This window comes from Pelophylax lessonae (assembly GCF_965119305.1).
Source record: "Pelophylax lessonae genome assembly, chromosome: 4".
NCBI lineage: Eukaryota > Metazoa > Chordata > Amphibia > Anura > Ranidae > Pelophylax > Pelophylax lessonae.
In genome coordinates, this window is record NC_138771.1 from 455,572,051 (window position 1) to 455,589,084 (window position 17,034).

Genomic DNA, 17,034 nt, shown 5'->3' on the forward strand with positions numbered 1-17,034 from the left:
GCAGCATTAGTCATACATTCAGGCTCTGCCCCATATTGGTGGTTTTTGGGCTGAAATCTAGAAACTAAAGGGTGAACTGCTATTTCTTTATGACACAAAGTTGACATTTTGCATGCCTTTCTAGAACCATGGCAGGAATAAAGACAGAGCCAGATAAGAAAAAGGGTTTTTTTTATTTAGGCATTTGCTGTTTTAAAATTGCATGCTTGGCTCCTGCGACGTATCCATAAGCCTAGAACAGCTACAGCCACAGACCCAACAACCCCAGCAGTTACTAGTGCTCTAACCAGGTCCAACGTGGAGTACTGTGAGGGATTAGTACCTGCGGGGGGGAAAAAAAAAAAAGTTTAAGTGTACATCCCAAATGTAGAAGGAACCCCCCCTCCAAAGATTACCTTCCAGTTTTAGCATTTCTTTATCATGCTCAGAAATAAATGCAACAGGTCCTTGAGAAGTCACTGTGTTCTTCAGAGACATGAGATCCTGGTGTTCAACCATAGCCATCCTCCCTGAAACAGCATTTTAGGATTAAAAATACAAAGTAGATCTTTCCTAGATCAAGCGTCTCCCTTTGTTTGAGGAGTGAAAAACCCTGGGCTCTGTATAGAAAAAAAAAATACTCACTTCTCCTTTGCCCACAAGAAGCCACACAGTTGTCCATGGTAGAAGGCACACAAACCGAAGCACTGCAGTGGAAGTATACCTGCAGACAGGTTTACAGTTAAACCCAAGGGGGAAAAAATAAAGAAATTATAAAATAAATATTTGCTTACCAGGCCTTCAAGGGCAAGCTGGGTACTGGAGTCAACAAATGTGAAGGTGTTCACAACAAAACGCTTGTAGTAGTTGGGTAGAGGTACAGCCTGTGAAGCAGTTCCAACAGAAATCAGCCTGCTAATGTAGTTGTCTCCATCAAAAGGGCAACTGAAATAAAACAAACATTGAGAATAGAGTTGTGCACAAAAAAAAAAAAAAAAAAATCCTAGATCATGGTTTCTCATTCTCAACTCCGGTCCTCAGGGCACACTAACAGGCCATATTTTAAGTATTACCTTGGGGAGATGCAGACTAGAATACTGCAATCACTGAGCAGCAAATTATATCACCTGTGATGTATTTCAGTTTTTTTGCAAACCTGGCCTGTTAGTGTGCCCTGAGGACTGGAGTTGAGAAACACTGTCCTAGATGATCTGTGCTACAGATTTCCCACCTGTCAAACAATATGGGCCATTGAGGAAGGAGTGTAGAATCTGCAGAGTTGGTTGTCCAGCAGTCATTTAAGACAAGGACCAGGTTGGGGTCTGTTCTACGTATGATGCGGACCTCCAGGTAGACAGGGTCTCTGAGCACTTTGACCACAGGATAGTCCCCCTCACTGTAGTATGATGCATAGGCAAGATCTGCATTACATAAAGAATAGTTACACATGCAAACCTTCAAGATACTTCCACTCTTCCTTCACTAAAAGCCTCATAGTGTACAAGTTGGGGGGAAAAAAAAAAAAAAACACACACACACACACACACACACACACACACACACACTACCCCATCCAACAGTTTGCATTAAAATGGTTTATATTTGCGCTGCAGTGCCTTTGTTAGGCAAGGTCAATTTGGTTGTTTTGCAGGCTAGCTGATGTTGTGATGTGCCCTTACATGTACACCTTATGGTATGGGCCAGTTATGGGTTGGGCTGGTTTTTACTTTTGTACAGTAGTATAAATGCAGAGGCATACCATGTGCAGGAGTGAAGAGGAACAAAAACAAGGCATATTTACAGGTTAACATGTGATCAGGAGAGTATTTTTCTGTTTACACAAAAAATGGTTTTAAGTGGACAATGAACCAAAGCTCTACAGGTCCCTCTCAAAAAATTAGCATATTGTGATAAAGTTAATTATTTTCTGTAATGTACTGATAAACATTAGACTTTTATATTTTAGATTCATTACACACAACTGAAGTAGTGCAAGCCTTTTATTGTTTTAATATTGATGATTTTGGCATACAGCTCATGAAAAACCAAAATTCCTATCTCAAAAAATTAGCATATCATGAAAAGGTTCTCTAAACGAGCTATTAACCTAATCATCTGAATCAACTAATTTAACTCTAAACACCTGCAAAAGATTCCTGAGACTTTTAAAAACTCCCAGCCTGGTTCATTACTCAAAACCACAATCATGGGTAAGACTGCCAACCTGACTGCTGTCCAGAAGGCCATCATTGACACCCTCAAGCAAGAGGGTAAGACACAGAAAGAAATTTCTGAACGAATAGGCTGTTCCCAGAGTGCTGTATCAAGGCACCTCAGTGGGAAGGAAAAAGTGTGACAGAAAACGCTGCACAACGAGAAGAGGTGACCGGACCCTGAGGAAGATTGTGGAGAAGGACCGATTCCAGACCTTGGGGGACCTGCGGAAGCAGTGGACTGAGTCTGGAGTAGAAACATCTAGAGCCACCGTGTGCAGGAAATGGGCTACAGGTGCCGCATTCCCCAGGTCAAGCCACTTTTGAACCAGAAACAGCGGCAGAAGCGCCTGACCTGGGCTACAGAGAAGCAGCACTGGACTGTTGCTCAGTAGTCCAAAAGTACTTTTTCAGATGAAAGCAAATTTTGCATGTCAGTTGGAAAGCAAGGTGCCAGAGTCTGGAGGAAGACTGGGGAGAGGGAAATGCCAAAATGCCTGAAGTCCAGTGTCAAGTACCCACAGTCAGTGATGGTCCGGGGTGCCATGTCAGCTGCTGGTGTTGGTCCACTGTGTTTTATCAAGGGCAGGGTCACTGCAGCTAGCTATCAGGAGATTTGGGAGCACTTCATGCTTCCATCTGCTGAAAAGCTTTATGGAGCTGAAGATTTCATTTTTCAGCACGACCTGGCACCTGCTCACAGTGCCAAAACCACTGGTAAATGGTTTACTGACCATGGTATTACTGTGCTCAATTGGCCTGCCAACTCTCCTGACCTGAACCCCATAGAGAATCTGTGGGATTTTGTGAAGAGAAAGTTGAGAGACGCAAGACCCAACACTCTGGATGAGCTCAAGGCCGCTATTGAAGCATCCTGGGCCTCCATAACACCTCAGCAGTGCCACAGGCTGATTGCCTCCATGCCACGCCGCATTAAAGCAGTCATTTCTGCAAAAGGATTCCCGACCAAGTATTGAGTGCATAACTGAACATAATTTGAAGGTTGACTTATTTTGTATTAAAAACACTTTTATTGGTCGGATGAAATATGCTAATTTTTTGAGATAGGAATTTTGGTTTTTCATGAGCTGTATGCCAAAATCATCAATATTAAAATAAAAGGCTTGCACTACTTCAGGTGTGTGTAATGAATGTAAAATGAAAGTCTAATGTTTATCAGTACATTACAGAAAATGAACTTTATCACAATATGCTAATTTTTTGAGAGGGACCTGTAGATGCCTGGCAATGAAGATTTAGGTCCATTAACAGCCTGCTTTGAAAAATGCTGCAAAGAAAAAAACAAGCAGCCTTTGCGCAAAGTACACCGCTCAGCATTTATTTGAAGGGAGATGTCCTGGGGTTTAGGGACCCCAGGATATCAATTTGAGTGACTTTACAGCAGTTGCCCTCAGCCTTTCTCCTTCCTGTCTGATCAACAGCTAGCTTCTGAGCAGATGAAGGCTGCAGTTTGGCAGGGGTGCAATCCAGCTTGCTCCTGGAGAAGAGTCCCAGGGAAACACAGTAGAGGACTGAAGCTAGGCTTGCTCCATAGTGAGGCTGGTAAACAGAACCCCAGTCACCAGAAACAGCCTGGGCACAGGCAAGTATGAATGCATATAAAAAAAAAAAAATTAGTTTTTGCCCCCATTTTTCATGAGCTGTACTCAAAGACTATGTACGCAAAAGGCCGATTTCTGTCAAATATTCACAAATTTGGCTAAATCTGTTAGTGAGCACTTCTTTGCTGAGATAATCCATCCACTTCACATGTGTGGCATATCAAGATGCTGATTAGACAGCATGATTATTGCACAGGTGTGCCTTAAGGCCCGTACACACTTGACGGAAATCGGACGAAATATCCTCCGATTTTTCTCTTGCTCAGCATTCATAACCGTTTAGTTGACAGTGCATAAAATTTCTCGTCCGATTTTTTTTTTTTTTGGGACATTTGTTCCTAGATTTCCAACTTCAGATCATGCGCGGTCTTTCGTATCCGATTTCACGGACGTACTGCATACACATTAAACGAAAATCTGGGGACGAATGATTAAAATTTTGGTGTTTGTCCCCGTTTTTTTTTTTCGTTGAAAATGTATGCATCGGCTGCTGAAAGTTGTGTACACTAGCCGAAAACCGTACGATTTTATATCTGACAGGAATTCAGCAGCTTTTCTACTAGTGTACCCCACTTTAGGCTGGCCGCAATAAAAGGCCACTCTAAAACGTGCAGTTGGGGGGGGGTCATTGGGAGTCTTGACCTGATTGCGGGTCACTGTAAGCGACTTGAAGGGGCAAATTCTCACATTCGATGGCATCTGGCAATTAGAGGTGTTGTCTTCACAGATGAATCCTGGTTTTCACTGTACAGGGTAGATGGCAGACAGCGTGTATGGCGCCATGTGGGTGAGCAGTTTGCGGATGTCAAACGTATGGTATGGGCAGGTGTATGTTCTGTTCTGGACAACAAACACAGGTTTGTTTTATTGATGGCATTTTGAAATGCAGAGATACCATAATGAGATCCTGAGGCCCATTCATCCACAACCATCCCCTCATGTTGCAGCATGATAATGCACAGCCCCATGTTGCAAGGATCTGTACACAATGCCTGGAAGCTGAAAACATCCAAGTTTTTGCATGGCCAGCATACTCATTGAGCATGTTTGGGTTGCTCTGGATTGGCTCATACAACAGCATGTTCCAGGTCCTGCCAATAGCCATCAACTTCGCACAGCCATTGAAGAGGGAACCAACATTCCACAGGCCACAATCAACAATGCGATGGAGATGTGCGTTGCACTGCCCCCCCCCATACAGTAAAACTGCACATTTAAGAGTGGCCTTTTTTGTGGCCAGCCTAAGGCACACCTGTGCAATAATCATGCTGTCTAATCATCTTGATATGCCACACCTGTGAGGTGGATGGATTATCTCGGCAAAGGAGAAGTGCTCACTAACACTGATTTAGCCAAATTTGTGAATATTTGAGTAAAAAAAAAAAAAAAAAAGCCTTGTGTACATAGAAAGTCTTGGATCTTTGACTTCAGCTCATGAAAAATAGGGCAAAAATAGTGTTGCCTTGCAAATCTGTATATGCCAGAATTTTGTTCAGTGTACATTACAAACCAGAGACCAACTGGAAACCGTTGCCATCATTTATTTAGGAGAAACCTTAAATAGGCATCTTCACACTTGAAGGCTCCAGTAGTACACACTTCCTTTACAGCCATATCATGCACTGTGTTTAGCTAGCCAACTCACCCATAGATTACATATTGTAGATTCACCTGCTCCTGGTGGTCAGAGTCAAGAAAAGGCGAGCGTGAGCTGCTGGGGCCGGGCAGTGGTAAAACCAGTTCCTTTAGGCTCCTTGCCCACTAGAGTGTCTAGTCCCTGTGCATTTTTCTGTGCCCAAGACAAAGCTGCATGGTCTAGCCCATCATAGCTTGGGATGGGCTGCAACTGGATGTGGCCGATTGCTGGTTTGGAATTATATGAAACCTATGAGGCACTCAAGTTTGCCGTTCGACCTACACATAGTGCTCCCATTGGGAGAGAGCTGCTTTGAACTCCTTGGTGTACACAGGATGCATTTTAAGTTGGCCAATACAATAAGTAAAATATCTACTGTCTATCCCAAGGGCAGCCTTTGGTCCCCCTGGGATGCTGCCTTCATCTCCTGGAGGACCAAAACTCAGGATGGCTGTGGGAGGTGTAGGCGACAGCCAGCTTCTATGCATACTGAAAGGAGACTTCCACCTCCACTAAGCTCCTGATGAAATTCCATATAGCTGCCAAATTAATGAAGCATTTGCAACACATTTCGTTCTGAAAGTGACTCCTGCACCAAATTCAGTTATACAATATGCCATTTTTTCATTGCAGTGCATTAAAATGTGCCATTTTTTTTTCATTGAATGTGACAACAGTTTGTATCTTTTGAAAGGAGCCAATTAAGACCAACCTTTCGCAAAATATGTCTGCCCTAGTTATCTGTATGAAAGGGCTATTGCTGCTTTTAGAACATGCCAAATTCAATTACAACTCTAGAATAGTACATGCTGCACCACTTTAGAATGTGCAAGACCCTTGCAAATCTGTATATGCCAGTCCTTATGAAATCCAGGGATCAAGTCAAGAAGATACCATTACCATTGTGGAAAAAAAAAAAGCACCAGGCTGAACCTGTGTGTTAGCTGTATGCTGAAGTACCTATCGGGGTTTTATTTTTTAAATTTCCCTTTATGCAAGAGTGGACATTTGGATGTGGTACCTTTCCACGACAAAATTTTAGAGATGCAAGTTTTGCTATGCCAAGAGTACTGAACTCTATTGTCTGTTAATGTTGCATTACACCAACATAGTCTAGAAGAAGCATGTTGGCTTGCTCCTGGCATTCTGTTCAACAAGTAGTCAATCTCACCTTGTGCAATCCTCATTTCCAGCTCAAGAGGGCCAGATGTACTAACAGGAAGAGGTGGTGGCAAGGTGTTCACCGTCACAGCCAGCGGTACAGTACCTGTCTGAATGTAGCTGCAGCGCACAGTCACCCTAGATAAACAGTAGAGTAACAGCATTAGATACCAGTTCTTTACTATGATTTTAACCAGTTTACTCCCCTTACCTCATTGTACTGTCCCTAGTGATAGAAGATCCCTGCCATGTCTGTATTCCTCTGACAGCTTCAATAGTGGTCTCATAGGTCATTGGACTACCAGGCTCCTGGTATGAAGAGGAAATTCCATAAGAATAAGTAGGAAGTGAGCTTTTAAAGCAAAGCACAAGCTAGCATCTGTCTGTTTTTTTCAAGTCTTTGCAAGTGTTGCATGTGATACAATCAAGGAATTTGCAAAAGATGGTACACCTGTTTGTATGCAAGAGCTACAAAAACTCAGGTCAATGTTTCAAGTATGTTCTAGTTGACCACAGGGTAGGATTGATTGCTGCAGTATTAAGAAGAAAAAAAAAAAAAAAAAAAAAAAGTTACTTACTGGTAATGTCTTTTCCAGTAGTCTTTGACAGGCACTTCTGAGAGAACCTGGCTCCTCCCCTCTTAACACCACCCCAATCAACAAAATGTAAGCCTCCGTCAGTTATTCAAGCGTACCCAAGGCCACTGGGGAGACAAAGATATCATACTAACCTCCATCCTTTGATCGCCTTACATTCAGACCTTCGGGTGGCATTTGTGCTGTCCTAAAGACTACTGGAAAAGACGTTACCAGTAAGTAACTTTAATTTTCCCTTGTCTTTCAGGACAGGCACTTCTGAGAGGATAAGTGAGTACTTAGTTTCAGGGTGGGCCCACCGCTTGCAGGACCTTAGTGGATAGTAGGTCCAGTCTGTAGGGTTTGGAAAAAGTTGTATAACTGGACCAGGTTGCTGCCTGACAGATCTGCTCCTGGGTAGCCCCAGCTCTTTCCGCCTGAGGCCGCCATCGCGCTAGTAGAATGTGCCTTGATACCCATAGGAACTTCCTTCCCAGAAACCCTATAAGCCTCACTAATGGCTAGTCTAAGCCATCTGGCTACTGAGCATCTGGACGATTTAGCATCCTTATTTGACTTTCTGAACTCCCTTGTGATGGCCAAGTATTGCAGAACACATCTTCTGACACCCCACTTGTGGAAATTTCCTGTTCCTTCACAGGGTTTGAACAAAAACATAGGCAACACCATTTCCTGGTCCCTATGGAATTTAGAGACCACCTTGGGAAGAAACGCCAGATCGGTTTTAAAAATAATGCGAACCGCAAATATCTGTAAAAAAAAAAAAAAAACCCAGTCTTGAGGGTTAAGGTTTTCACTGAACAAGACTAATGGCTCAAATGATTCTTTAATGAGAGCTTGCAAAACTAAAGACAAATCCCACATTGGAAAGGGGAGATTTGCTGCCAGTCTTTGTCTACTTAAAGCTTTAAAGAAGCGGATCACCCAGGGATCCTTAGCCAATGAAGTTTACAGAAAAACACTAATGGCCAAAACGTGGCCTTTCAGGGTGCTGAAAGCTAAACCCTTGTTTGCCCCCTCTTGCAGAAACTCTAGTACTGCCCCCCGGCTACTTGCATCTAAAGAGCTTGCTGTGCACAAACCCTTGAAAAACTGTCAAGTTCTCAGGTAGATGCTCTGCATCTGTTTTTTTAGCAGAGTCAACAGCAGTTCGCCCAAGAAACCCTTGCTCCTTAGCAGTTCAGAAGCCAGGCTCCTAAGTCACGCCCGTGGACAGAGTACTGGGCCCCGATAGGTCCTCCCGAACTGGGGAAAACTAGGGGTTCCACCGCCAGATGTTTTATGATCGAGAACCACGGTCTCTTTGGCCAGTGTGGTGCTCTCAGGATTAGTGTAGTACTTTCCTTATGAAATTCTCAGGACCGCTGATATTAGCACCAGCGGAGGGAACGCATAGCATCTGGGGAAAACCCAAGATTGAGCAAGGGCGTCTACTCCTATTGCTCCGTCCCATCTGCTCAGGGAAAAGAATTGAGGTGACTGTTCGCCGGAAGGCAAAGAGATCGATGCTTCGCATTTCTGCCCCCCCCCCCCCCCCCATCTTTGGGTAATCCAAGCGAACATCTCCTGGTTTAGAATCCAGTTGCCCCCTTATGGTTCTCCTGCTGAGAAAGTCGGCCAACTGGTTGAGCTCTCCCTTGAGATGAACCACAGAAAGAACCTGGGCTTCGGCCCGTTGAAGGATGGATCCTTTCTGCCAATACCCACAGGGGACCACTCTGTTCCCTGCAGTTTGAGGATTGTTTAGCCTCCTCGGGTCCCCAAGCCCCCTGTTCTAGCTTGGATCCCAGATGGGCCCCTCAGCCTGTGCCGCTTGCGTCCATGGTGGAAGCTATCTGGACCCATTAGAGGCCTTTAGATTCTCCACCACCAGAGATCACCCCTGCTGGGATGTGGATCAGAGCATCCTGAGTGCGATCCCAGGCCTCCAAGATGAATAGCTGTAAGAGGATAGACCAAATGGGCGGGCCTGAAATTGCCCTCCTTTGTTGTATGCCCTCCTTTGTTCTTACAGTTAACCTCAGGAATTTGCAGGTAGGCATCCTTGGAGGTCTATCGAGGTCATGAAACACTCTGGGGGGGGGGGGGGGGTGGTAATAGCCTTTATCGGATAGATGGAGTCCATCCTGAACCTCCTGTACCTGATCGAGCAATTCAGGGGCTTTAGGTTCAGGATCAACCTGTAACTGCCCGAGGGTTTTAATACTACATGGGATTAAAACCTCCTGCCTAACTACCTTAGTGAAATCTTTCCGGATGACCCTCTGTACCTCCAGCTCTTTGAGGGAGGCAAGTATAGCCATGGCCTTTTCGCATTTTGGCAGATCAGTAACCAACATTCTGCATGGGGGGGGGGGGGGGGTTTAAAAAAAAAAACACTAACTGATAGCACCTTACAATCCCCAAAATATCAGCTAGAGGTGATCTTTCGACCGTGGGAGGAAAGCCCCCAATCTCCCTCCCACCGTAGTGAGGTTGTCAACTGACTTTCTGGGCTGTTCAGGAGGGCAAAAAAAAATAGCCCCACCAGATTTCCTTGGAGCAGAAAAATTCCTGAGGATACGATCTTTTATTGAAAACCACATTTTTCCCCTGTATTATGGGAAAAGATTTTACAATCTGCTGTTTGGTCCAGGATTGTCTCTAAACCTGGACCAAACAGGTGGTCCCATGTTAATGGGATCCCACATCTCCCTGCCAAGTTTTTAACCAGAGGGCTCTCCTAGCCCGAGTTGGTTAAGGCAGATAACCTGGCTGTCATGCGCACCAATTCCGCGGAGGCATCAGCAATGTATGCCACGCCCTGGAGAAGGAAGACAAGATATAGTCTCCTTAGCAGTACCAGCCTCGACGTGTGCCCTTCTTTGTTAGCCAATACTAGGTTTCTGGCTACCACTGATTATCATGGCAGGTTTAAGTTTCCCAAAGACGAGTACCACGCTTTTTTCAGGAGGGAGTCTGCTCGCTTGTCCATGGGATCAGGAAGCGACCCCATATCCTCAAAGGCCAGGGCCATATGCCTAGAGACTTGTGAAAATGCTGCATCCAGTTTTGGTGATTTATTCCAGACTGTCATCGTCAGGCAAAACCTTTTCAGAGCCACGGGGGGGGGGGGGGGGGCGCTGGGTCCTACAGTGCCTCCCTGGTCCCCTCAAAAGCCTCTAGGGGAAATAGAGTGGAGCTAGGGGGAGGGGGAGAAGACAAGGAAGTACCACCCCAGGGTTCCTTACCTTATGGTGGCTGGTGCTGTTCTCTCGGAGCAGTTCCTGAGGCCTGTGCCTCTGACATGGAACGCAAACCGTCTTCTGCAGCTGTCCCCCAGCATCTGACCGCACCAGCCTTCTTTATCCGGCCCGCTCACCGCCGCAACCCAGAACTGGAAGTCGTGGTTGCAGACGGAAGTGCCCGTCCCTACCGGAAGTGACATCTGGCCCAGCTGCTCCACACCGGCCATACAGTGGGGGTGGCACACAATCAGACGCTCTACCAGAGCGTGGAGAGCAGACCCCCCAGCCTGGACGCTCCTCTGAGTGGGGCTGGGGGGACAGCAATCGTTCTGTGGCCGACAGGTAGGTGGGTGCCTCCTGGTCTCTGTCTTTCCGGCCACTTCTGAGTGTACCCAATTCCCCTATAGCTTCAGCCTCAGCTAAGGCTCCTCTGGACGATGTCTCCCTGCTGGAGGAAACACCAGAACTGAGGCAGACCGCTAAGGGAGGCTTAAATTCTGTTGATTGGGGCGAAGCCAGGTTCTCCATAACAAGTGCCTGTCTTGAAAGACAAGGGGATAAAAAAAAAAAAAAAAAGTTAAAATGCAACGAGAATGAGCTATAGAAGCCATCCCATGACACACTTCATACACAAGTCTAAGTTTATGAAGGGGTCATCTATACCATTTTGGGTAGTAAAGCAACCCATCTTTAGCTCCACCAAGTGACGTCACAGTGCGAGTAAAGTCAAGTCCCTAATTAGAATTGCAGAGTTTAATATATTTGGCCAAAACTTACTGCAAGCATTAGTGGCCCTCTGATCTCAGTCCCTGTTTTCATTATTGAATTCATGTGGATGTACAGGTGGCTAGTCTTGGTAGTACTATGACTGACAAAAAGTCAGTCATGTTAAGTGCCCATGTCAGGACTTAACCACAAAAGGCCAACTGACTCAAACATATTGTAATACCCACCTGATATGCAGTAGCACAGGATAACGGGAATCTAAACACAGCAAAGGAGTCAGTTGTAGCCACTGAAAGCTGAGAACAGGAGGACTGGTCCAAACCAATCACATTGACAGAGTTCAGAAGTAGAGATGGCGTGGTCAGATCTTTGGACACTGCAATCACCATGCGGTTATCAAGAGAGCACTGCGTAGTCACTGTAGGAAAGAGGTTGATCAGTATATAGATCATATCTTCAAGTAGATTACAAGTCTACTGAATGGATCAATAAAGTTTTCCCTACAAGCTGGCCAGAGTCCAGTCTACTCAACACACACTTACATTTGTTGCCAAAGAAACAGGGCATTGTAGCAGCATTTGGGGAATAGCAGCATCCCATCGCCTCACAGACGTCTCTGGTTACAGGGGTTTCAGCACAGGCCAGTTTGTCCGCTTGACTGATGGCAGAGCAGATGTCAGGGCTTGGGGCATCCATAGCTTCTAGAAAAGAAAGAAAAGCTTACAATGTACAGTACGTCTACTTCCATGCATTTAGAACTCCAAGAACGCTTGTGTTTTAAGTTAAAGGGAAGAATCTAAATTACTAGGTTGTTCTTGATTTCCCCTCACTGTCCCAGTGACCACCCAAAGTAGGTAAAGCAAGCCATAAACTGCTCATGTCAGGGGAAAAGACCATTAGGATTCCCAATTAAAGACTTGACTTAGGTTACCATTCTGTATGGGGCATTTTTTCTCCATCTTGTGTTGCTCCACTGTATCATTCATGATTTCTTCTAGAAGCAGGACCATCATATACTCTTCATCCTATAAAAATAAACCGTATGCATTATACAATAAACCAACTAAATTCAGTTATCTCTGGAGTCTCAGCCTGTTCCCTCAAAACCTGCTGATCTATACCTTAAAACCTCTTCATTCACCAAGAACTCATGAAGTACTTGTATTAAGGTAAAAAAAAAAAAAAAAAAAACACTCCTCTCCTCATCATACAGACAGCACAGGCCCATTCCAAGAGCATTGTGTGTAGAGCCAAAATTTTAGTTGAGTAGGGATGAGTCAAAAGTTCATTATGAATTGGATATTCCCTTCATTTACATCCTGGAGACAACAGGAGCGAGGAAATGTATACTTATGATCCCTTATGACAGTCACCAAACTAGAGGCAGGAGGAAAACTATGAAATTGGCAACTAAATGGTCACCGCAAACACAGGAGTTCATTACTTCCTACTCTCTATAACTAAAGGTTACCAACTAACATATCTCAGAACTTTTCAGAATTCCAATTAGGACCACTGGCCAATTTTATGCATTGAAGTTGGAGTTGGCCCACATAATTAAAAAAAAAAAAACAAAAAACTGAAGTCTGTCATGCTTACCACTTCTCTTACGTAGCATCCATCATAGGCAGCACCAACAACCATTGTGTTATTAGGTCTCTGTCCTACCCAGAGCCCGCAAGCAGAATCATTTTCTGGACGCTGAAATTCATCCTGGGAATCTGAACAGAACATGACATGTCAGCTAACAAGACTTTTCAGTTATGATTTGACAAAGGCCGACTAGCACCAGTGTCTTTACACATACCACATGTTAAGTCCAAGACTGGTAAACAAGTCAGAACCCTCCACAGTATTTTAGTCCTCAAACCCATGCCTGCAGCCCCACACACATTTTAGGCCTCATTGGCATACATCTGTGCAAAGGGCTGTGTTTGCATGCAGACAGTCCCCATGATGTCTGTTTGGATGCAGCAGCTGCTTAGACCTAGCCACTGGTCCCCAATTTGGCAGCCATGCAGGTGTGGGTTCCCCCCGTGGGTTCTCAGGTTCTCCCCCCCCCCCCCCCATAGCAGACTGTGTGCATTCAGAACATGTGCCTGCACAGCTGTCAAGTTGGAACCAATGGCTGTGACTGCAGCATCCAGATAGATATAAATAGGACTGCCTGCATGCATGCATGCAAAGACATGGAGCAGTTGTGCATCCCATGCAGGCATACGCAGCCATTTTCATGGATGTAGGCAGAGATGTATAGTAACTAAGTAAAACTACTTCACTACTGTACTTAAGTACCGAAAGGCGGTATCGGTATTTTTCTAGAGTAGAATTTTTTTCTCCTACTTCCACTTCACTAAATTTTTACGATGATTTCAATACTTCTACTCCAATATTTTTTTTTGTGCTGCATAGTTACTCGTTACTATTATAAAAAATTACCACTGCCAGAACAGTAGATGGCAGGTTTCATGAAGCTCAAAATATGTGTATTAGTGCATACGAAAATAAATGCTACTGTATGTATAAATAAAAGCTGCATTTGAAATAATAAAAAACAATATGATGTTCAAACTTTTGACTTCTTTCTTTAATAACTACATAACACAGTACTTGTACTTTTACTTTCAGTACTTGAGTAGCAAAATTTTTTTTAAAAACTACTTGCAATACTTAAGTACAAAAAATGTTGAATACTTTAGTACTTCTACTCAAGTCACTTTTTGATTGAGCACTTGTACTTTTACTCAAGTATGGGTTTGAGTACTTTATACAATTTTGGATGTAGGCTTGTGTGAATGAGACCTTAGGTTACAGTGTGAAGGTCTGCTGATCATAATTTATCATCTGCTCATTATGGCCTCAGACAAGCATGGACACCTGTAGCACATGAAAAACCACCTTGATTATGTGGTTTCAGTTGTGTGCAGGCAGCCCATTGATGTCTACTGGGATGCAATGGCTGCACAACAACTTTTTATCCCAGGATGACAGTCTGTTTGGGGCTGCTCACCCACATAGCTATTAAGTTGGGTAAAGCAGTTGTGTCCATTCAGCCTCCCAATAGGCATAAAGAGTTGCCTACATACAGCACCTGGTGACTGAAGCTGAACAAGTTGCTCATTCATGGGCTACAAATGTCAAGCATCTGAATGTGCATAACTGACCATCAGTGATGGAAGAACACTTACCTCCATTGGGTGGGTTTGCAAAGCTACAAATTTACAAAGAAAACATGAAGCATATGAGAAAATTTAGACAAAAATCATGCTGCCTTCAATTAAAGCAGGATTCCACCCATTTTTGTGTTTTTTTTTTTTTAAAAGTCAGCAGCTACAAAAAAAAAAAAAAAAAAAAAGTGTAGCTGCTGACTTTTAATACACACTCACCTGTCCCACGGTCCAGTGGTATAGCTGCCCGAACCCTCACTCCTCTCCCTCCCCTCTCGGTGATGCCAGCATGTCTAGTGTGGGCACCCGGCTGTGACAGCTTACGGCTTCATAGCCGGGTGGGCACTGTGCGTTGTGGATGACCGGGCAATCTTCTGGGACCTGTGACAAGTCCCAGAAGATTGCAGGGAGGAAGGGGGAGAGGAGAACGTCCGCTCAAGCGGAAGTGGGTTCTTGTCAGTCAATCTAGGTACCCACTTCCCCTCCCCCACAGAAAAATGACATGGCAAATGTGGCATGTCAGGGGGTCAGCAGTATTTAACACTGAAGTTCCACTTTTAGGTGAACTCCACAATCTAAATGACAGTTTGCAACCCAATTCTGAAATTCGGGGAGCAAACTGCCAATTTTGCAAAAGAGAAAATATATCTTTTTAACTACTTTTTTTGTGCCTACACAGTCAGCTCATAAATTAAAAGTAGAACTATAGGCAACACCTACCCCCCCCCATTTTGGATAAACTGAGAGGCTCATCATTGCCACAACAGGAAGGGAGAGGAAATCCCTGCAGATAAAGATAATCCAGAACTAAGCCCCCTCCCAGTCACCAGAACTAGTGTCCCCATTGGAAGATTCCCCCTATTACTTTTTAGAGGACAATCCGAAGGTAATGTTTTTTTTTTTTTTTAACTTTCAGTGATGATAAATGGTAACACATGATAGAGTGAATCTCCTTAATGGGGACACAGCAGAAAACCTTACTGGTAAGGGGGTTCCAATCACTTACCACTATCCAAAACTAAAAAAGCCCAGTCTATATGAATTACTCCCACTGAGCTATTGCATTAATATGGCAGCGAGAAATTTTACATGAATTGTCAGATTGACTTCTGTACAGCCAGCCTGTCCTTAAACTGAAATTCAGCGGCTCCCTGCTGAACTAGACAAATTTGGAACTGTGTATGGCCGGCTATTTACATCTCATTCACACTTGCATCTAGCAGCAAACTTAAACGTTTTTGTAGGAGATTCAGCAGGGTTTATGCAAACTGCAGGTAGGAAGATTCATGCAAGCAGCTGCAGGTAGAAAGCCCTATACAAACGAAACAAGAGGCTTCCACTGTACACAATTGTTTTCATGTAATCAAACATGTAGCAGTTACCTGCGGATGATTGGCCCTGGACACAAGTTTGATTACACGCAAACAATTGTGTGCACTGGAAGCCTCTTATTGCTTTGTGCAGGGCTTTCCACCCACAGCTACTTGCATTAGGGTTCCTTCACACGGGATTTCGGTGTGAGAGCTCCGCTGCGGTCTTTTTTTTTTTTTTTTTTTTCTTCATGGAGCGGATGACATTTCTGTCATCCGCTCCGTAGGTCCGCATATCATCCCATCCGTTTGCGGATGATATGCGGACCTAATGTAAGTCTATGGGGATTGCGGATGTCAGCGGATGACACCGCTGACATCCGATTTTCCTTCATTTCCGTTTTTTGAACGGAGGAAAAATAGGGTTCTGTTCCGTTCGAAAAAACGGAACAGAACTGAAAGGAAGGAAATCGGATGTCAGCGGATGGTATTCCCCTGATATCCGCAATGCCATAGACTTACATTATGTCCGCAAAAAAATAGGATGATTTGCGGACATACGGAAAGCCGGTGTGAAAGAGCCCTTAAGCTTACCAAGTCTCCTACAAAAATTTGTATTATAAAACACCCCCCTATGCTTGGCAATTTCAACCCCTTCACCCACAATGAAGCTGGCAATACAATATACATTTTAATAGTTTCCTTTAGATTTACCTTCAACTATTTAGTACAAGGGCCCGCCTGATTGCATGCAAACTGAAAGGGTTTAGGTTTAACCTCATATTTTATGGTTTAGGTAAACCTAAAAGATAAGGGTATAATGTATGGCCAGACTAAGTTAAGCAAAAGCAGTTTTTAAAAAATGACTTACCAAGCACAAAAGCAACACCTTTGGCAGAGATAGAAAACAACAACTCCATTTTGTTGGGAGCACAGTGGAGATGAGATGAACTATCCCAATATCCTTTCGCATCACACATGGGCCATGCCAAACTGCAACTCCAAAGCAGCAGCGCTAACCCTAATCCTGCCCTAGAATAAAACATTTTGTTAGACTGCTTCCAATGCTGAGGCTCAGCACTGAGCAGAGATTTATAGTCTGGATAGAGGGCAGGGCTTCAAGCCATTTGATCAGGGAGTAATATGCACACAGGTGATCTTAATACAATTTGGCTTCTGGCACAGGCACACAATCCAGCCTGTAAAGTCTATGGCCTCATGTACACCGAGGGTCAATTCATAATTCACACTATATACTGTGACAGACTTTTTACTGCATGGTAAAATGTCTATCACCACGGGGACACACAAGAAACAATTGTCCCATTTACACTGCCACACAGCTTATGGCTGTGCTGCAGCATGCTGCGATAATAAGACATTGCTGCATTTTACAG

At 44.2% G+C, this 17,034-nt stretch overlaps 2 protein-coding genes across 3 annotated transcripts in view; one reads left to right on the forward strand and one right to left on the reverse strand.

Annotated features, from left to right (window-relative positions):
- Positions 1-17,034, forward strand: part of LOC309552113 (cationic amino acid transporter 2-like) — a 251,702-nt gene that overhangs the window by 181,615 nt on the left and 53,053 nt on the right. The window lies entirely within an intron of this gene.
- On the reverse strand, positions 177-16,683 carry LOC309554624 (zona pellucida sperm-binding protein 4-like; the record flags this gene model as incomplete). Its single annotated transcript, XM_082256343.1, has 12 exons — positions 177-322; positions 396-509; positions 625-703; positions 774-924; positions 1,211-1,400; positions 6,622-6,749; positions 6,823-6,920; positions 11,388-11,578; positions 11,703-11,861; positions 12,092-12,185; positions 12,760-12,881; positions 16,509-16,683. The coding sequence occupies 12 exons, from the start codon at positions 16,681-16,683 to the stop codon at positions 177-179; spliced, it is 1,647 nt and encodes a 548-aa protein (XP_082112469.1).